Source organism: Arabidopsis lyrata (genome assembly GCF_000004255.2).
Source record: "Arabidopsis lyrata subsp. lyrata unplaced genomic scaffold ARALYscaffold_1, whole genome shotgun sequence".
NCBI lineage: Eukaryota > Viridiplantae > Streptophyta > Magnoliopsida > Brassicales > Brassicaceae > Arabidopsis > Arabidopsis lyrata.
Genome location: NW_003302555.1, coordinates 12,565,752 through 12,586,439, shown reverse-complemented (window position 1 = coordinate 12,586,439; position 20,688 = coordinate 12,565,752). Strand labels below are relative to the sequence as shown.

The 20,688-nt window shown below is 35.8% G+C and overlaps 3 protein-coding genes across 7 annotated transcripts; all 3 read left to right on the top strand.

Annotated features, from left to right (window-relative positions):
- The first annotated feature begins 50 nt into the window (after positions 1-50).
- LOC9329591 lies at positions 51-2,902 on the top strand. Its single transcript, XM_021010867.1, has 9 exons — positions 51-554; positions 669-796; positions 1,086-1,133; positions 1,270-1,383; positions 1,790-1,840; positions 1,965-2,021; positions 2,140-2,298; positions 2,386-2,466; positions 2,562-2,902. The coding sequence occupies exons 1-9, from the start codon at positions 419-421 to the stop codon at positions 2,616-2,618; spliced, it is 831 nt and encodes a 276-aa protein (XP_020866526.1). The 5' UTR covers positions 51-418; the 3' UTR covers positions 2,619-2,902.
- A 4,251-nt stretch (positions 2,903-7,153) lies between these two features.
- LOC9329590 (homeobox protein 2) lies at positions 7,154-8,633 on the top strand. The gene has a single exon (XM_021013680.1). The coding sequence runs from the start codon at positions 7,350-7,352 to the stop codon at positions 8,343-8,345; it is 996 nt and encodes a 331-aa protein (XP_020869339.1). The 5' UTR covers positions 7,154-7,349; the 3' UTR covers positions 8,346-8,633.
- A 9,933-nt stretch (positions 8,634-18,566) lies between these two features.
- Positions 18,567-20,602, top strand: LOC9329588 (protein NUCLEAR FUSION DEFECTIVE 6, chloroplastic/mitochondrial). Of its 5 annotated transcripts, none has more exons than XM_021011210.1 (4): positions 18,567-18,783; positions 18,864-18,979; positions 20,154-20,221; positions 20,410-20,602. In XM_021011210.1, the coding sequence occupies exons 1-3, from the start codon at positions 18,632-18,634 to the stop codon at positions 20,171-20,173; spliced, it is 288 nt and encodes a 95-aa protein (XP_020866869.1). In that variant the 5' UTR covers positions 18,567-18,631; the 3' UTR covers positions 20,174-20,221; positions 20,410-20,602. The 5 variants fall into 5 exon arrangements, with proteins under 5 accessions (XP_020866869.1, XP_020866868.1, XP_020866870.1 ...); XM_021011209.1 differs by lacking the exon at positions 20,154-20,221 and adding an exon at positions 19,839-19,879; XM_021011208.1 differs by having other exon boundaries at positions 18,568-18,783; positions 20,154-20,218.
- The last annotated feature ends 86 nt before the right edge of the window (positions 20,603-20,688 follow it).

Below are 20,688 nucleotides of genomic sequence, written 5' to 3'. Positions count from 1 at the left end.
TGGTAAACTAAATTAATACAACAACTCTGGAAGGGCTTTACGAGCTTTGGTCTCGTGTTTGTGTTTGTTTTTTGTCTTTCAGATCCGCAGGTTGCAAGATTATCCATATCCCCCAGTTTTTTTGGGAACCACTTGTTTTGAGAGTAAACATCATGCCGTTTATTGTTTTGGAGTTTACAATCCTTGTCGTTTTTAAACCGGTTCAATTCAGTTTTTTTTTTTCAAACCCGGTTCAGTTTTCGTCCCTGAAATTAATCACAGAGGCAGAGAAAATCGAAAGAACCTGAATTTAGAGAGTTACGATTCGACTCAAAGTAGGAAGCTTTGACTCGAAATCTCGCTGAAGAAGAAGAGGAGAGACGAAATTGTTGTCTTTAGTTGCCGGCGCCGGGGACGTCTGAACTCCGGTGAACAGAGAATGGGGATGCATTTGGCTGCTCTGTTTTTCATTATTACACCACTCTGTGTTTTATCCTCTGAAGTCCAGCAGATCGGTTCTAATCAGAACTTGGTCAATGATCTGGACGCAGCTAAGCTCAGAATACCTCAATTGGGTAAAATTTTGTCTCTTCTTGTCCCTAGTGCTTTTGGGTTTAGCACAAAATGGATATTTTTTTTTTTTGCTAATTGTTTTGTTTTCTGTGAATCGATTGGCTCTGATCGTGTAGAAGCTGTTCTTGAGGCGACCATACAGAAGCTGGATGCTAAGACCCTTTACTTGAAAGAGCGTGAGAAGTTGATTCAAGTTGCTGAAAGTCAGATCCATGATTTGCAGGCTGCTTCATACATTGACAAGGTTGGTTTGGTTCTCTAAGGAGAATGTATTGAACATTTAGCTATCTTAAGTAAAATTAGCTAAAAGGCTTTCATGTAGGATGTTTAAGTATTGGTGATACGAAAACTTGCCTAATTGTATGGATAAGCACTTGATTCTAGGTGTATTTGAATCAGTTTATAAACCTTAAAAGCATATTATTGAGTTTAATTATGTTGCTGCTCTTGAATTAGGGTCTTTGTTTCTGTTTATAATCAGTTTCTTTATTGTGATGGTAGTTGCATTGCTGACACTTGCTATTTGATCTCAGAGCGGCTTACCTTTGGTTCAAAAGAGGATAAGCGAGTTGGAAGAAGAGGTCTGTTCAGCCATGTGGCTATTCAGTTCCTTTAAGTGTTTTTTCTTTTGGTTTATTTCCCAAACGTGTTCTGCCAAGGCTCAATTTACTTTTTCTTCAACTCCACTAATCTAAAGAACAGGGTTGGCAATGCTAGGTTAAACTCCTATGGGCTGCCTTGAGAACAACCAACTTTGAGCTTCACGTTTTAGAGGATAAAGCAAGAGAAGCTAAGGATAAACTTAAAGCTAAGGCTTTGGAAGTTGAACAGGTTATTATTGGCTTTGTTTTACTTCACCCATTCCTTTAATTTTCTATCCAAAGCAGAAATTATGAACTATTCTTTGTAGATCAGAATCATCTCTTAGTTCACTTCATATTTATTTCTATCGATTGATTCTTTCTTACCTTCTCCTTTAAACTCTGAATGTAACTTAAATATGTTTGGTATTTAAGCATCTAATAATCTATGTAACTAAATTTTTCATGTGTCCACATTACCCCACTTTTGTTTGGCTTTGTCCTTGTCTTGTTTATGTTTGTCCTTTTGATGTGGTAGCAAATGAAATCTGTCTATTTCTGATATGTTTGTATGTAAATGAGTTTTCAGATTGTTGCTCACGAAATGCTTCAAGCTCTTTTGGTTCTGACTGACCTACTTTCTCTATCATTTTTAGATGACAGAAGTTGTTACAGAGCAGTGGATTCAGGTTCAGCATCTTGAGCAGGTCTTTAATTTTTGCTTTTAAGTTTCTTTCGCTTAATGCAGTTGAATCTTGTGAGTTGTGACCAAGTGGGGTATAAATTCACGCCACTGATGATGGTTTTCTCTGTTCCTAATGCATCTTGAAGATGAGAGAATTCAATAACCGAAGGCATCACACACCTAGCAGATGCCCGTTCGTGAAGGTAAAATTCAAATCCAGCGGTTAGACTCACAGTGATATGAAATCAGAGGAATATACACTGAAACCGTCTTTTAATCACCTCATAGCCTCTTATCTCTCCTTTGTGTATATGTCTCTAGCTCATGAGCGACATCCAAAGAAAACATCTGCCCAAAGTTGATGAAGCATTTGACATTCACTGGAAAGGAAAGAAGGTTCTCTCTGTGCAACCGTATCTCACACAAGCCCTGTCACAGTTAAAAAGCCTCTGGGCAGCTATTACCAAATATCACCACCAGGTTTTGTTTCAAATAATCACATTTTCACAATCTCCATAATTTAGATCGAATTATTCGGTAACCGCACTTTGCTTTGATTATTTATAGTTGCAAGGCTTCATCGAGCATGAAATGGAAAGAACCGAGATCACAGCGGCTCTGGCAAACAGAGAAGTGGTGTTTTTCATGGTATGTCAGTTCATATTTTCCTGATCTTCAAATGGTTTAAACCAATGTTTGATTTGTCTGATCCTCAATCAAATCTGTAAAAATGAAATCTCCAGGCATCTGCACTGATTACCTTCCCAGTGTTTGGAGCTTGGATCTTACTCTCTTCCTAGTTTGGTTTCTGGATGACATGATCAACCGATGCATCAGAAATGTTCAGATTGGTTTTGCTTCTCATTGCTCAAGAAATTGTCTAGTTTTAAGCTTTGAGATCCGTAGGAGGATCCTAGTAGGATCTATTGCATCCGTGAACAAACCGAAAATCCGGTTAATCAGTGGTTTAAACCAGTTGTTATGGGGTAAGGTGCACAGTTGTATCCAAGTTCAATTGTTGGAGACTGAATTTTGTTTTTGGAAAAAGAGACAAACCCAAAGAGATGCAGACAAAGTCAAGTCCCTTGTTCGTTGTTTTACGTTAGATGATGTTTGTCGTAAGTACTAAGTAGGAGTAGCCTTTTTAGGGTTTAACGTGATATGATTTTACTACATGTACTGTAGTGAAAGTTTTTATATACAAGACCACATTATTGGAAAATGAAAAGTTCTTTTACTGAGTAATAAATTCCTTACACATTCTCTCTGCAAGAAATTCAGAAATTCCATATTGTAGTACAATAGATTGAGATCACTCGTTCATTATTATCATCTTGGGTTAATTCATACATTTTGAGCATAATTTTCTTAACTTGTTTGGAAGTTTGATCTTTTTCATTATCTAATTAAAAAAAAAAAGGAAAAAAGATACTCAGCTACACGAAGTATAACGGAATACATGGCTACACATGCCAAGTTTAAAAATGTACAACCAACTACACGAACTAAATGTATTGCATGCCCACATATACCAACTATATGACGACATGTGGTCAACATCACGAACATCTTATTCTGGTATATTAATCATCGAAATCCGGCGTTGACCATCGTTGACCGGTATTGACCAACAAAAATATTCAATTTTTTTTATATTTTAATATTAAAAACAAAAACAAAAAATTATTCTATTAAATCTTTTATTGTATTGTATAATTAAAGAGGAAAACACATTCTATATAGTATATTCAACTTAAATAAATTTTGTATATATATTTAATAAATTGATTATTATAATTAGTTAGTTTTTTCAATTTCAAAACTAAAATAAAAGTGAAATAAAAATAATTAAGCGAATTCCTTATTTTTACATTGTCAATAAAAACATTAACTTCTTATTTTATAAATGTTTTTGCTAAAATCAATATCGTTAGATTTTTTATTTGCTATATATTAAAAAAAACAAATTACGAACTTTTTTGTTCTTTATCCGTTATTACAAAATTTTTTTAATAATTTTAATTACATAAATTAATAATATATTAAAGTTAGACTAAAGAGTATGTAAAATTTTCTATGTTTTTAACTATGTATTATGATTTTGATTTTAGCAAAAAAAACTTAATATTTTTTAAACATGCAAACTTTAGATTAAAGAGTCATATACTCAATTTTTCTAAAAAATAATAAAATTTATTTCATTTTACTTTTAGTTTAGTTTTGAAGTTAAAAAAATTAACTAATTATTAAAATCACTACCGGTCAATACTAAAAAAATTAACTAATTACTAAAAAAATTTTTGAATATTTTTGTTGGTCAATGCCGGTCAACAATGGTCAACGCCGGATTTCGTTGATTAGTGTACCGGAATAAATGTTCGTGATGTTAAGCACATGTCGTCATATAGTTGGTATATGTGGGCATGCAATACATTTAGTTCGTGTAGTTTGTTGTACATTTTTAAACTTGGCATGTGTAGCCATGTATTCCGTCATACTTCGTGTAGCTGAGTATCTTTTTTCCAAAAAAAACTTAATATAAATAGTTATTATAGCATGGAAAACTACATTTTAGTATGCCTTAAATTACAAAATGTCTCTCGAGAGATTGATTTGTTGATGCAACGGTCCTACAAAGCTCGACTACTCCCACCACACGACCTCTCTTTTGTCGGTCCCATTCCGCTAGTCACGCCACAAAATCTCCCCAACACTTTCGAGTCTTTGTCTTTGATTGATATATTGCATTAACTTTTTTTTTTCTGGGTCAAACCATTAGTAAATCTTCCAATTTGTTTTTTCTTCTACACTTTTTTTTTTCTTTTTCTTTTCCATTGTATCCGTCTTTTATTTATTTAACAAATACACTATACATGCACTTTAGTCTTCTCATTTATATTCCTTTCAGCTTTTATTTTGTTAAATCCTTTTAGCTTTTCAAATGGTTGGTATGTTATTAATATGTCTCAACGTCTGAAAACGTGAAAATACCTACTCTCTCATACTCATCCCCGAATTACTCAATGTTGCTTGACATTATAATTTAATTGTAACATCTAGCTCTCTTTTTTCCTTTTCTGTTGATAATTTATTTGTTTACTTTTTCTATAAATTCTAGTATTATGTTCATATGAGTTATAGTTTGACAAAAAAAAAAAAAAATGTTCATATGAGTTATCTACTACATTGTCGAGAAACAAAATTTGATCATTTATACATTTTTGTAAGTGCATATCTTAGAAGTTTAGACGTGTATCTCTTTATGATTGAAAAATATATATGAGGAAATATAGAGTCAAGAAATTTAATCACTCACAATAGAGACTAGAGTCACATGATATGTGTATTGGTGTCTCCATAGTGATCAGTGGGATTGGGGCAATTCCCACTAACCCTCCCTCAATCCTCGCATTATTACTCGCCTCTCAATTTCTCCCTCTTTGTTTTCTTTCTAATATCCTATTTTCTTTCTCCTTTTTTGGACAAAGTGAAACCACACCACAGAGGAAGGACAAGGACGACAAAGTTTTAGTTTGCTTTATAGAAAAACAAAAATATTTGCAAAACTATGCGATTCGCCGTGACTTCTTGTGTTAACTAAATAAGTTTTAAGACTGTAAAAAACAAAATACACGGTTTTTTTCCACAAAAGAAAAAAGACAGTAAAAAACATGTATATGCACTAACGAACCTTACATTTTTTCATTAATTACGTCAATGATCTTATTCATTTTATAATTAATAACCTAATACTTGATTGTAATTAAATCCTCAAATTATATTTTAAAACTAGTGTGTAACACTGTAACTTAAACAAATAATTTTTTTTTTTAATAACATGTTATTTTATTCAATATCACGCAGTTTATTAGAAAACAAAACACACAACTATCTACATATCTATTCATTGATAACACAGTATTTTAGAAAACACACATCTATTATTCTTGTTTGCTCGTATTATAAAGCCAGAATGATTACGAGTAGCACATGATGATAAAAATTACTGAATTTACTGGTGCATTTCAAATCAGCTTTATATAAGTGTGGCTTTGTCTGACCATCCAAAATAATCAAATGCTATAAGTTTGCTTGAAGATCGGGAAAGTTGGAGACATAACTATAAAGTGATTTTTACATAAGAAAAGCATCTCGAGGCTATTCAATGATCAACACGACACTGTTATGTCGATTTATTAAGGGGAAAAATTAGGAAGAATAATGTTTATAAACAAATACAAAATTTTTTTTACTTCTTCTGTTTCGTTTTAGTTGTCGTTTTAGTACTTAAATTTAGTTTCGTTTTAGGTTTTCAATGCAAATGTTTGGTAAAAATTCCAGTATTATCACTACTGTTTTAATGTTTTGGCCAATGAAAAAATTTATAGGATATATTAATAAAGGGTAAAACAGAAAATTTAATGTTTTTCTTAGTTTGTGTGAAAAAACCTTAAACGACAACTAAAACGAAACAGAGAGAGTATTATTTAGGAGTTAGGACTATAATTAAGATATTTAAAATGTTGTTAGCAATAACCATGTGGATTGGCCTAGTGCAATTTGAGATAATTAAGATAATAAATCAGCTTTATTATATTATATAATTATAAAATTTTGAGTGTGATGCATCACAAATTTCTTATGGTGTATGATTCATTATATAAATTGCAGTAAGATATAAACTTGGACTCCTGATTCATGTTAGATGTATATTACACTTAAATTTTTGGTTGAAATACTATCATGTAAAATTTCAAGTGAAAAATATGAATTAGTGGATTGATTCATGTTTTGGTTAACTATCACTTTATATGTGTGGCTCTTAAACAATCATATTGGCGGTGCAGTTAGGAGTTTTTAACAACTATTATGAGAAATCGGTATGATAAGGGATAGGATTAACAAAAATGCTAATATTTTGCAATTTAAATAATAACAAGTGTATTTATATTTCTTAAAAATATGTAGCTTCCAGCTACTGCTACCAATATGAAAACTTTTATGATAGGACTTGAATTTGGTTCAACTCCTAAGCTGCTAAGCAACAATGACAGTATGTATGATATGGATGAATGGAAAAAAAAAAAAAAAAAGCCTCTCTATCTATTCCTTGTCCATATTTGTTTTCAACAAGACTAGTAAAATACGATCCATGTTCTCATCTCGACTAAACTAGTCGACAATTGTAATTTGGTAAAGTTAACAAACCAAAAGGATGGTTAATAACCTTTTCTGATAAACTAATCTTATAGGCAAGAAAGCTGAGCTACCGCTTTGAAAAATCATCTCATCCTAATGGACCCACCATCAACCATTATCACCTATCCAGTCCCAGTTTCCACCTAACGACTTCAAATTAAAACACATTAAAAAAGTCCACAATTTCTAAAGAAAAAAGTGAAAGAAGAGAGAAAAAAAGCCACAGAGAGCTTAGAGTCTTTCAATATATATAAGCTCACACTAGCTCTCAATAAACCCACTATATCTAATTGTCCCTTCTCTTCTCTCTATCACACTATACTTCACACATCATGGCTCTCTCCATTAGAACCTCCCTCTTCTTCTTCTTCACTACACTTGTTCTTCTCTCCACTCAAATCCATGCAAGAGACAGCTATTTCTTTGGAAAATTCCATAGAGAATCCCCTAAAGATCAAAACCCTAACAGTTTCATCCCTCTCGAGACTAGCGAGAAAACCACCGTAGAAGAATCCGTCCCCAACAAGAAAGAGCAAGAACAAGATCCTACCTTTGTCCCCGAGTCTGAAAACGGCTATGGCTTGTATGGTCACGAGACCACCTACAATAACAACAACGACAACAAAGAAGAGTTCAACAATAACAACAAGTACGATGAAAAAGTCAACAGCAAGACTTTCTCCACTCCAAGCCTGAGCGAGACCGAGGAGTCTTTCAACAACTACGACGAAAAGTACCCGAAGACAACAGAGACCTACGGCACTAACGGTTACAACAATGAAGAGTTCAATAACAACAACAACAACAAGTACGATGCAAACTTCAAGGAAGAGTTCAACAACAACAAGTACGATGAGAATTACGCCAAGGAAGAGTTCAACAACAACAACAACTACAAGTACGATGCAAACGTCAAGGAAGAGTCTTTCCCCGAGAATAATGAAGACAACAAGAGAAACGTCTACAACTCTAACGCTTACGGGACAGAGCTAGAACGTGAAACACCGTACAAAGGTTACAGCCACAACTTGGAGAGACAAGGCATGAGTGACACAAGGTTCATGGAGAAAGGTAGCTACTACTACGACCTTTACAACGACAGAAACCACGGCCATTACTACCGAAAGTCTCACAGCAAAAGCCCCGCTGGTTATTATTCATCCCCCGCAACCGAGACTAACTACGAGCAGCAATCGTATTCGTACGGAAACAACAACGAGGAGAACAGTTTTAAGGATCCGTACAACTCCAAGTGGGAGAAGAACTTGATGAATGAACAGCCTGAAGAGTTTGTTGAGGAGCAAGGCACTAATAAGTTCAACCCTTGATGAAGATTGTTATTTGATTTCCTCTCAAGACTACTACACTCTTAAAAGCACTTTCTTTCTTTATTTCAACTAAGTTATATTACTTATTGTTTAGTCAAACTATATCGTTGTTATCATTGCAACAAATTAAAAGTGAAAACAAAAACAAAAAAAAAGAGAAAGGGATTTGTGTTTTTTAGTTGAGGTGGGTTTGCTTTTTTATGGGTTTTTGAACTTTGATGTTTGCATTTGCATATATTATTCGGTGAAAAGAAAGATAGTTTATATATATGGTGCTACTTTATGTTATTATTCTCTTAGCTTATGTTAAATTAATCACTTTTTGGTTAATTTGTTAAAAAAAAAATTAGATAAAGACTGTATGGATCTCCATTACTATAAATGGGACCAAACGTGACTGCTTATAATGATTTATATAATGGGGGACATGAAGATGCCTCTTCCTCCTTGCGTAAGTGCAAAAGAGAAAGTAATAATTATATTACTTGCACACCAAATATTTAATTTTATGGATCTAGAAAACATATACTCTCCATTGGATTAAATCGAAATATTGTCTATGCCACAACAATCTTCTCAAAGATGTGCCTGAATGTTAGCTATAATCTCAGCCTTGAGATAGATACATTAAGCCTTTGTTATCGCGTTTCTTGCTTTCTTGGCATCAATAGTTTATAGAAAAACCAATGTGGGTTGGGCTAGTGGTACTTGAGGGGGTAATCCCAATATGGTGCCCGCAGTTCGATTTCCGTTGGCCACCGAGGTTTTCACTTGGCCCCCTCGGACCTCCAGGAAACACACTGAGCGTTGGGCTCGGACGGTCCGACAGGGAACCGGCCTCAAGCCTTGGTGTTAGTCGGGTTTCGGTCCGGATATCTGGATTATCAAAAAAAAAAAAATAGTTTATAGAAAAATACTAGTATATAGTCCTTAAGTATGAAAAAAAAACTTTAATTATACAATAAGAATTTAGTGTAATGGTGCCACCATTATGGTGGTAATATGGGTGGAAAAGACTAACAGAAACGCCGGGACAAGTAAAAGACAACGACACTTCCAAGGCACGTAGCAATAAGAATCCAACTCTCAAGTCTTTTACGAGGAAAAGAAGAGTCCCCATTCCGTTAATCACGGCCAACATAAAGGACAAATTGGAAACCTCTTTTTCCTTTTCTGGATTTGTTTACCTTTTCTAAAAATATTTAGAATTATTAAATGAATATTAGTATATTACCATTTACCACCATGCAGATAAAATATTTATGTAATATATATATATATATATATATATATATATATATATATATAATATTTTGTGTTTTGGTGTGTTAAAATCGTGAAATCAAATGCTAAAACAACAGTGTGTATAAGTTTTCCGTTTAGGATTTTTTTTTTTTTTTGTCGTCTAGAGTTATTATTAATTGCAAATTATGAGAACTGTTACATAGACGATTCTACAACTGACAATTCTTTCCGACCCTTACTAGATTCACGACATACTATACTTCTTTCTTCGTAATCTTGATGAATACCTTCAATGATCCACGACCTGGCGACACTTCCATCCCTGCGTAGAATCCTGGCGAACGGCTATAATTGTACATCGCTGGAGATCTCTTGCACACTTGCCTCCATTAATCTGCAAATTTGTTAATAAATCACAATACCTGGGACTCGAACCCCAGACCTCTTGGTGTAGAAGCATTAATCAACCTTTGGTCAACCAATGGGCCAAAGGGGCTTCCACCCGTTTGTGATTTAAGATTGTTATTTTTAGAGCTAATATTTTCTTAATTAAAATAGACTTAAAGGACATCTCAATTTTTTTAGAAAAAAAAAACATTTGTGTTCAGATTAAAATTGTTGTTGTCCTATTGATTCTTTAAAAACATTTGTGTTCAGTTTATTTATTTATTTTTTTTTTTTTTTTTTTTGAATGAATGTAAAATTGTATTCAACCAAAAAAAGACCATTTGTACATTAGATGCGTCCTTGTATTAAAATTTGATTTGAAATGAGATGATCAAAAGAATCTAGTCCCGAGAGGCGAACCAAATCTGGAGCCCATCCTCTAGCATGCGGGAGCCAAGAAGCTGGACAGAAGATATCTTGTTACGCACGATACGGTCTATGAGTTTGATAAGTTGCTCAGCTGAGCTAGAAAGCTCTCCGTGTCTGCGTCTATTTCGTTCCATCCAAATGGAGTGAACGGTTGCTTGAAGCACTAGCCGCAGGATATAACAGATTGTTCCCTTGAATGTTGGAGTTGAAAGTGACAAAAGGATCTCCCAAAGATTAAGAGAGTAGTGTCGTGTGAGGAGCTGGTTGGTTAAAGCCTTCCAAATCTGAGAAGAGTAAGAGCATGCGAAAAATAGATGTTCAAGAGTTTCCATGGGTGCATTACAGAGAACCCACGATGGATTTACTGCCCTGTTCCAAGCTAACATTCACTCCCCTGTAGAAAGTCGATTCCTCACAGCAAGCCATAGAAGAAAAGAGAATTTTGGGATTGACTCAGAGAACCACACTCCTTTATACCAGCTTACTTTTTGATCAGCATGACGAATCTGTTGCCATGTGTTTGACGACGCGAACCGCGGCTTGAATTTGTTGTCAGAACTCTTCCACAATGCAATGTCATGTCCCAAATTCTGCCCCTTCTCTTTGATCTTTGCAATCTCCATATCGATTGAAGTTAGAAGAGGAAGTCGACGCTGCCGGCTTCTGTGGTTAACAACTACTGAAGCCACAGTCGCGTCAGAGGAGATCCCCAAATCAATGAAACCTCTATCACCAAGCCTCTCATATAAACGACCAAGAGGACTCCATGCATCATACCAAAAAGAAGTTTGTAGCCCACTACGAACCTCCACTGAATGAAACTCTTTGGCTTGTGGTCTATATTTAAGCAACTTCCTCCACATCCACGACCCCTTATTTGCGTTTTCCTTAACCGACTAGAACAAAGCTGAGCGAATTAGCTCTCTTCATATCCAATTGACCCACAAAGAATCAGTACAAGAGACTATTCGCCAAATCAGCTTGAAACAGCTCACTTTGTTCATTTCCACAATTGATTTTAACCCCAGTCCACCTTCGCTCTTTGGTTTACAAACATCTTTCCACGTTACCTTGTTTTTCCTTGGACTAAGCTCAGGGCCAGACCAAAGAAAGGCAGGCAAATCTTTTCTATTTCTCGGACACAAGAACTAGGCAATCGAAAGGCAGAATCCAGAAATTTGTAAGACTTGCGATCACTGAGCTTAGAAGTTGTAGGCGACCTGCATAAGACAAGAGCCTATGTTTCCAGGAGCTAATACGGGCTCTGATTTTCTCAAGGAGCGGCAAACAATCATCCAGTGACATGCGCTTGGTTAGCAAGGGCAACCCTAAGTAACGAACAGGCAAAGATCCCACTTCAAACGGGAAACGAGTTAAAATTACTTCTCGGGAAAGGTTTGAGACACCAGCCAAGAACAAAGTGGATTTTTCTAAGCTAATGCTTAAACCAGAAGCCTTTGCGAAATCGTTAAAAACCTGTAGAATACCCTCCATCGACGTGATCTTTCCATCCGAAAAAACCATTATGTCATCCGCAAAACAAAGATGAGTAAGTTTCATATTTTTGCATCTCGGGTGGTAACCAAATTTCCTCATAGCTGCAGCCCTATCAAGGAGAGATGATAAGACGTTCATACAAATCACAAAAAGGTAGGGAGAGAGAGAGCAACCCTGCCTAAGACCTCTTTCGCTTTTGAAAAAACCCGCTAAGTCCCCATTTACTTGAACTGAAAAGGAAGCCGTAGAAACACATAGGTGGATCCAATGAACAAACTTTTCTGGTAAGTTTAAAGCCGTAAGCACATTCAACAAGAAAGGCCATTGCACCGAGTCAAAAGCTTTGGAGATGTCAATTTTCATTGCACATCGAGGAGACACACTATCTTTATGGTAATCCTTTGCAAGTTCCGTGGCAATGAGTAAGTTCTCCATCAATAGCCTGTCCTTTATGAATGCCGATTGATTCGGTGCAATGAAACTGGGCAAAAGAACTTTCAAACGTTTGGCCAAAATCTTCGAGATGATCTTATACAGGACATTACAACAAGAAATAGGTCGATAATCCTTCATCACACTTGCATCAGTTTTTTTTGGAATGAGGGCTAGAATTGTTGCATTTACACCTTTTGGAAGAAAGCCGAACTTGAAGAACGATTGTATAGCCACTGTTAAGTCGCTGCCAATGATTGTCCAAGTACTTCTAAAAAACTCAACGGTGTAACCATCTGGACCCGGAGACTTGTTTAAAGGCATTGAAAAAATGATTTGCTTCACCTCTGCTTCTGTGACGTCGACGAGGAGCTGTTCTTGCTCTTGCGGCGAGCATCTAAACGTCAGCAGCTCACGAAGATCATCAACTGAAATACCCGTGAAATCTGACGGTTGATGTGATAAAAGATGAGAGAAGAACCGAACTCTCTCAGCTTTAATATCCTTCATGTTCTTTAAACAATTGCCATTCTCATCAATTATCTCATGAATAAAATTCTGGGAATGCCTTTCGCCTATCGCATTGTAAAAAACCTTATTGTTTTTATCACCAACATGCAACCAATGGAGCTTAGACTTCTGTTTTAGATAATTCTCCTCTAGCCCCGCCACTTTCTCCCATCTTTCATGAGCTTGAGCTTCTGCATTTATTTCTTGTGGCGTAGGGTTGGACAAGGAGCTTAGTTACTTTGAGCATAACTCCTCATAAGCTTCAGCTGAACGTTGCGAAATATTAGCTAATTCTCTGCGGCTTAGCTCACGTAAGATTGGCTTGAGCAGTTTTAATTTCTTGGAGAAATGAAACAGCGAAGACGTGGACTGAAACAGAACCGGCGTTTCACGCCAGTATTCTTCAACCTTAGTGATAAACTCTGAATGCGACGCAATGATATTTGTGAACTTAAAAGAAGCTTTAGGTTTCTGAAACTCTGAGGACAAGAACAGCTTTCCACGGAGATGATCTGAAGACCCTCCCGGTTCCATCACATAGTAAGACTGCGGAAAGGTTCGAAACTAATCCCCATTCTGAAGGACTCTGTCAAGATTTTTACAAATTAGGCCATGTTCCCTTTTATTACACCAAGTGAATAATGGACCGTGAGCACGCATCTCCCGGAATGAACAGTAACGAATTACATCCTGAAAATCCCTCATCCCTGAAGTCACCATGGGAGAAAAATCAGAATGGGAGTGTTCCTCTAAATCAATTGTCTCATTGAAATCGCCAAAACAAGACCATGACTTCCCCCGGATTAATGCAAGGTCATGTTGCTGTTTAATATCGCGCCAAAGCTCTTTTCTCTCCTCCGCTGTATTGAGAGCATAAATAAAAGAGCACCAAAATTCTTCTTCAAAACCCTGCAGCTGAACCGCACAGGTGATCATCTGCCCACTCTTGAAAACAACTTGCATCTTAGTTTGTTTATTCCACGTCACCCAAATTCTTCCCAATCTGCTGAATTCATAATTAGTAACCAAACTCCAATCTCCGAAAGTCTTATCCAGCACCTTACCAACTCTGTTTTCCCTGGCCTTTGTTTCAAGAATACACCCAAACTGAAAAGAATTTTTCCGAACCCACTCCCTTACTACCTTCTGCTTATTGGATTTATTTAGACCTCTGATATTCCAAAAAAACCCCGACATTAATGTTTAGCTTTGGAGTTCTTTTTGTTGAATTTGCTAGGGACATGGTCCTTTGCTCTTTTAGAAGAATCTGATAGGAATTTGTGAGTATTCTTTGAGTTACGGGGCTGTTGCACTCTCAAAGCACTCACCTCCTTGCTTGAATCTTGTATCGGTTCTGATGCTTGACCTGTCTCTGCTTCCTTCGCAAGAATAGGGATCACGGAAGACTCTGTTTCTACATTCAAAACTTCGGATGGGATAAACTGCCCTTCTTCCCTATTATCTCGGAGAGCATCATAACGAGAGGGAGAGACTATACGCACTTGCCCATAAATTAATCTTGGACTAGACTTTGCACTTTTACCTCATGAACCAGTGACTTTCGTCCATTCTCCTTTGTTTAAATCAGCCTGTTGCTCCCCCGCCGGAGAGACAGGAGACTCTGCCTCTTTACCAGAGATATCCTTGACTGAGACATCCCCTCCATTCAAACTAAGGGTCAAATCTCTGTTCTGGTTTAAATCTAAATCCTCCGAGGTTGGAGCCTTAGCATCGCCAGAACTCACTACAGCCACATTACTAGTATTCAATCTCAACGCAGCAACATGTGACTCCCGCCTAGAAGCAGGAGAACAAGAACCTCTTCTAGGAGAGGCAGCTTTTGTCAAACTTAACAAACATCCATCATCAAAATGTCCCCACTTCCTACAGATGCCACAACGATGAGGTAACCAAGGATATTCAAATTCCACACGAACCTCTTTCCCTCTGACTTGGAAAAAATATGTTTTTGGGAGTTCTTTTGAAAGATCCACCTCAACAAAAAATTTTGCCTCCTCAAAGTTAGAAACCAATTCAGTTTCTGGATGAAGTCTCTTTGGCTCTCCCACTGGACTAGCAAGGAAGCTAAGTCCCTGCCACGTGAACATTGAATGTGGTACATTTTTAATGATGACCCACAAAGGCATAGTTTTGATCTCCGGATGAGCATCCTCCACGATTGGAGTCCACTTTGAAACTATCATTGGTTGCTCGCAGATGTTCCACATGCCTCTACGTAGCGCACGCAACCTCGCAGACACGTTATGGATCCTGAATTTGACAGTAGTATCATTGACACCGTAGACATCGATTTTGATATTCTTATCTCCCAAGTTCCAAATCTTATTCACTATGACATGAATCTTCACAACATGGAGAGCAGTTGAGGTAAAACGACCGATTAGAAAATCCTCCCATAGTGGAACGGAATCATCTAAGATTGAATCTGGCACAGCCACCGTGTTTTTGCCGTCGATCACTGACACTTCAAAATCTAACTTAGCAAGCCTTGGCCTACTTCCAACAACATTCGCATACGACTTGGGACCCGAAACCTCCTTTGACTGACTTGACACTGCCACAGACACATCACTACCACCACCCTGCACCTCCATCGTTGAAAAACCTCCGGCGGCTGACCGCCTAGAAACTGCTTGCGTGACTTGAACGACAGAAACCCTAATCGCCTTTGCTATCGCCTCCCTTGCTGACGTGTAATTTTTCTATTTGTGTTCAGTTATTCCACAATCCAGCTGTTAATCTGACATATCAGTATCAATTCCTACGTATCCGAGATATAATCATATCCGATACTCTTAAAAATCAAATTTTGTTAATATTTCTCACCTAACATCAAAGATTGAGTTTCCAACATGCAAATATGTTCCATACCAAAAATATGATATGAGGCCTTACATAATCCATTTATTCCTGAATTCTGCATTGGCTGATTGCCTTGAACTTATATAGATCGGACAACATATATATATTTAAGTATCATTCTTACATATATAGCGCATGATTAACTAAACTCGATGGCTAGCTCTCTTGAAGAAATCACTAAAACAATTTTTACAATATTTATAACTTTCTACTTTACAAGGGTACATTTTGATTCAAACTGAATTTGTATATATATATATATATATATATATATATATTTTTTTTTTGAATAGAATGTTAAATTATACTCAAAAGAAAAAATATTCGTTTTTCATTTACAACATGTGCAACGTATGATAGAAAAATTTAGAAATTGAGATTAGAGAAACATAAGTGTGTATTATTGCCTCGCTTCAAACAAGGTTTGGAGACCTGTATCGTAGCGTCTATCTCCACTTTCTCGAATTGATGAGAGCCTATTACGGATTTGTTTATCGATCCAGCTGATGAGACGAGCCGTAGAGTTCGGTGTGTCTCCGTACTCTGTTCTGCCATGGACCAGAAATGCTTATGATTAAAGATGACCAGCTGTTTGAGAATTTAGCTTTGTATATCCCTTTAGCAAGAGCCTCCCATACTTCAGCTGCAAAATTACAAGAGAAGAAGAGGTGATCTCTTGATTCAATACTGTTGTTGCATAGAACACAACCGATGTTCCCGTAGCCCATTTGATCATGCGGTCTTCCGTAGAAAGTCTGTTGTGGAAAGCTAGCCAAACACAAAAGGAGAATTTTGGTGTTGCGTGTGCAAATTCCGTTGTATATTTTACCATTGTACTGTAGTAGGAAACAATCTAGTAGTAGCAACCGGGCCTTGTGGCCTAGTGGTAAAGGGGTCACAGTTGTGACTTCCGCCACCAGGATTCGAGGCACGGCCACTGACAGGTTTACATAAGAGAATTGTCAGCCTCGTGGGATTAGTCTTTGGGCCTAGAAAGCCTTTGTGAGACCCGCGGTTATTCAAAAAAAAAAAAAAAAAATCTAGTAGTAGTAGAAAATAAGAGAACATCCAATAGTTTTGTAACCGTATACACTAATTAACTAGATTTGAACCCGCGATACATCGCGGGGCTATAATTTTTTTTAAAAAATCTAAATATAATTAGTTTTGTTTATTAATAGAGAGTATATAATATAATATTTTGACCTATTTTATAAATGTACCATCCATATATCTATATTAATAATTTTGAGTATATTAATTGTGTTTTAGGTTTAAATGGTATATCTATATATACACTTAAACGACATTTGGCTTTCTTCTTCTTCTTGCCTCAGTTTAGGAGAAAGATTTTTCTTGCGGTACACCGCGGAGCTATTTTTTTAAAAAAAATTTCTCCTTAAACTTCTAAATCTAGATTTTACCCCGTGGTACACCGCGGATCAATTTTTTTATAACTAAAAAATTATTTTGCAAAATTTTAAGTTGTATTTGTTTTGTTAATATTGTTTATTTTGTTTAGTGTTTCTGATTTTATAATTAAATTTTGATTTTTAATTGTAGGATTTCATCCATAATATATTGTTTAATATTAATATTGATCTAAACCCGTTGCACCATATAACCCCGTCCCGTAAAATTAAACATCATTTGTTATTTTTTTTGAATAATATTTTTATCCACTACGGGTTGCAGGTTCATGCGGATAAGCCCGTAGAGAGTTACGGGTTTGCGGATCGATCCGCCAAAAGAGAAGCTATCTTTTGAAACCCTTTGTTTTGTTTAGAGGTTTTAAGAAAATATCCCTAAAAAATAATTTTTATTATATGAAAAAAAAGAAGTAGAAGAAATTGTAGTATCAACATTCCCGATTTTTACATCACTCGTTACAATTAATTTTTTTTTTTGCAGATAAAAATCAAAAGTTAACTAAGTCGAGATTTTTAAAAAGATTGTGTAGAAATTTTTGGTAAATTGTTGAGAACATATTTGATTTCAGAATCTTTACTTAAATAGATAAGGAAAGATTTTGTAGAGACTTTTGCTAAATATATGAGAAATGAATTTCAATTAAAAATCTTTACTTAAATAAAATAAATCTAAATAATTAATGCTAGTGGCATGTCATTGTAAATACTTTTCAACTTCAGGATTTATTTGCTAATTATGATCCAAAAATGTATATATAGATAATTTTTATTATATGAAAAAAAGAAGTAGAAGAAATTGTAGTATCAACATTCCCGATTTTTACATCACTCGTTACAATTAATTTTTTTTTTGCAGATAAAAATCAGAAGTTAACTAAGTCGAAATTTTTAAAAAGATTGTGTAGAAATTTTTGGTAAATTGTTGAGAACATATTTGATTTCAGAATCTTTACTTAAATAGATAAGGAAAGATTTTGTAGAGACTTTTGCTAAATATATGAGAAATGAATTTCAATTAAAAATCTTTACTTAAATAAAATAAATCTAAATAATTAATGCTAGTAGCATGTCATTGTAAATACTTCCCAACTTCAGGATTTATTTGATAATTATGATCCAAAAATGTATATATAGATTTTTTCTATATCTTTAACTATCTTTTTAGTTTTTAGTAAAGTTTTTACTAATTTAGATCTAAAATTCATCCATCCATGTATTTAGCTGAGCATATTTTTCTCATTTTCCGGTAAAACGGTAAAACGGTAAAACAATTAATGTAAAAAAAAAACTAGAAATTACGGATAGACACGTGTCCCTTATCCGCAGCAAGCAACAGTTTCACCAAGCTTCCTGTACGTGCAGCTGCACCAGATCCGTCCCTTACTCAGAACCCTACGCAAAACCCTAAACTCTCTCCTCTCCAGAAATCCCAAAAAAAAAAAAAAGGCCAAATCGAAAGATCCTAAACGTCCAATGTCCGCCGCAAGGTCCGTCTTCCGCTCCGCCGCAAGCCGAGCATCGGCCGCCGCGTCTAGATTCTCCACCGGACCCAAGCCTATGCCTTCATCTGCACGGTCCGCGTTTCGGATGCCAAAACAGAGCCCTCTTTCAAATCGCATTTTCAGGTAAATCTTCTAAACACTGATTTGGTCTCTTAGTTCGTTCTATTCTTCATTCTGAAATTGTTTTGGTTTTCGAATGAAAGATCTCCGGTAGAACTAAGCTGTTGCGTGGAGACGATGCTCCCGTACCATACTGCCACTGCTTCCGCTTTGCTCAATTCGATGCTCTCTGTTTCACGCCGTGGTTGGATCCTTGATGGTACTTTACTCTCTTCTCATTGCGCTACATGCTTAGTTGTTTGCTAATTGTAATGCACAAACAAAAAAATGCCACAAGACAAAGTTCGATAGGTCTCCTGAATTGAATTGATACCGAGTTTGATTTGATTGTTTGGTGTAGTCTTTCGTGTGAATGTTTTAGTGGAGAGCTTGGTGAGAAGAAGCCTCTTTTGTTAAAGATGTAAATCATAGTGATGATTATTGGTTAGACAAATGTCTGCATTCTTCAGTTTGTTGCATAATAGTGGTAATGATCCAGTGTCATATGCTTGTGGATCTCCCCATATTCCGGTTGTTGTTGTGTGCTAGATTTAGAGTTGCTCTGTTTTACATAGAAAGTTAAAACAAGATCTTAACTTTATTTAGTGTGGTGAATGTGGCTTTTTTATGTGTTCATGAATTCTGTTCATTCTAAATTTCTCTGGCATCTCTCAGTTTTCTTTATGTGGGCATTATTGATTGGGAGGTAGCTCTATTAGGCTTTTTCTTTCTTGAACACAAATTTTGTGGATCCTGGGTTTTGAGTTTCTCGTGCAATCATGTCATTTTACTTTCCTTATGTCTGGATTTGTCCTAGTACTAAAATTTTTAGGTCTATTCCCTTTAAGACTTTGACGTTTTGATGAACATAACTCATTTTTTGACAAATCTTTTTGGCATCTAATGTTTCACTAGAATACTCCGCCTTTAACTAGTTGGATTGTCAAGGAAAACATACTACCCAAATATAAAAATCCTTTAGCAGATTCTGTTCTGTGGCATCTTTTTTACATATCTTTACCCAATTAATCCAATGTCATGAATCCATTGAGAAAAAAATTCAATTTTTTGCTTTGTAGGGCTAGACGAGACTAGATGAAGATCCATCAACAAGAGTGATGTGAGTCAATCAATTTATCTTCTGGTCTTGGAGTTGTGTCTTTTTACTGGCTTTGCCATCATGGTTATAGATTTTTTTTCTATAAGGATCCTTAAGCGATAGTTTCATAGAAAGATGGGTCATTTGTGGTTTATTCTCTGTGATAGTGGTCTTTGTTAATGCGGTCGGATATGCTTGAAATATTTGACATGCTGTTGCATTTTCTGAATCTCTTGGACTAGAACACTTGTCATCAACATAAGAATCACACTGATACAAAATTGTATTCACTCAGATTGCAATGATGATGTATGATGAATTACTGGGGAGAGGTCAGCGATGCATGCAGTCTAAGACAAGGTGGTGGTGAAATGAAGCTTTTTTTTTGGGTTTTTTGAATTTGATCTTTGGGCAGTTTGTAGAAAGAAACCATTAGAAGCGATAATAACAGGGTTGCGTCTCTTAGGCATTTTTGTTTTTGTTTTACCGCAATAAATTGAGTCGAAAATTTCTAATGGAGTGCATGTATCGTTTGTTTTCTGGTGTTGTAGATGGATGATTCTTGTCCTCACCATTGCAGTAAGCAGGAAGATTATCTTAAGAGTTCCAAGACCCCTTTTGTTGATTCTTAAACCCTATCTGCAAATGTTTTTACTATTTTACTTTATAAATATCCAAGTTGAATCAGTTTTACATGGGTTCGTTACAAAATGGGATAAAGCAAGCAGCTAGATTTTGACTTAACTTGATTATCGTATTGTTTATGCATTCAAATCGGAAACCAGAAATATGGTTTGAAGAAGAAGAAAAAAATACCACAAATAAGCAAG

Coding starts and splice junctions, on each gene's coding strand:
- LOC9329590 (XM_021013680.1), top strand. CDS start 7,350: ATGGCTCTCTCCATTAGAACCTCCCTCTTCTTCTTCTTCACTACACTT.
- LOC9329588 (XM_021011210.1), top strand. CDS start 18,632: ATGTCCGCCGCAAGGTCCGTCTTCCGCTCCGCCGCAAGCCGAGCATCG. Junction 18,784..18,863: donor CTTTCAAATCGCATTTTCAG/GTAAATCTTCTA, acceptor TTCGAATGAAAG/ATCTCCGGTAGAACTAAGCT. Junction 18,980..20,153: donor CCGTGGTTGGATCCTTGATG/GTACTTTACTCT, acceptor GTATTCACTCAG/ATTGCAATGATGATGTATGA.
- LOC9329591 (XM_021010867.1), top strand. CDS start 419: ATGGGGATGCATTTGGCTGCTCTGTTTTTCATTATTACACCACTCTGT. Junction 555..668: donor GCTCAGAATACCTCAATTGG/GTAAAATTTTGT, acceptor CTGATCGTGTAG/AAGCTGTTCTTGAGGCGACC. Junction 1,841..1,964: donor AGGTTCAGCATCTTGAGCAG/GTCTTTAATTTT, acceptor TGCATCTTGAAG/ATGAGAGAATTCAATAACCG.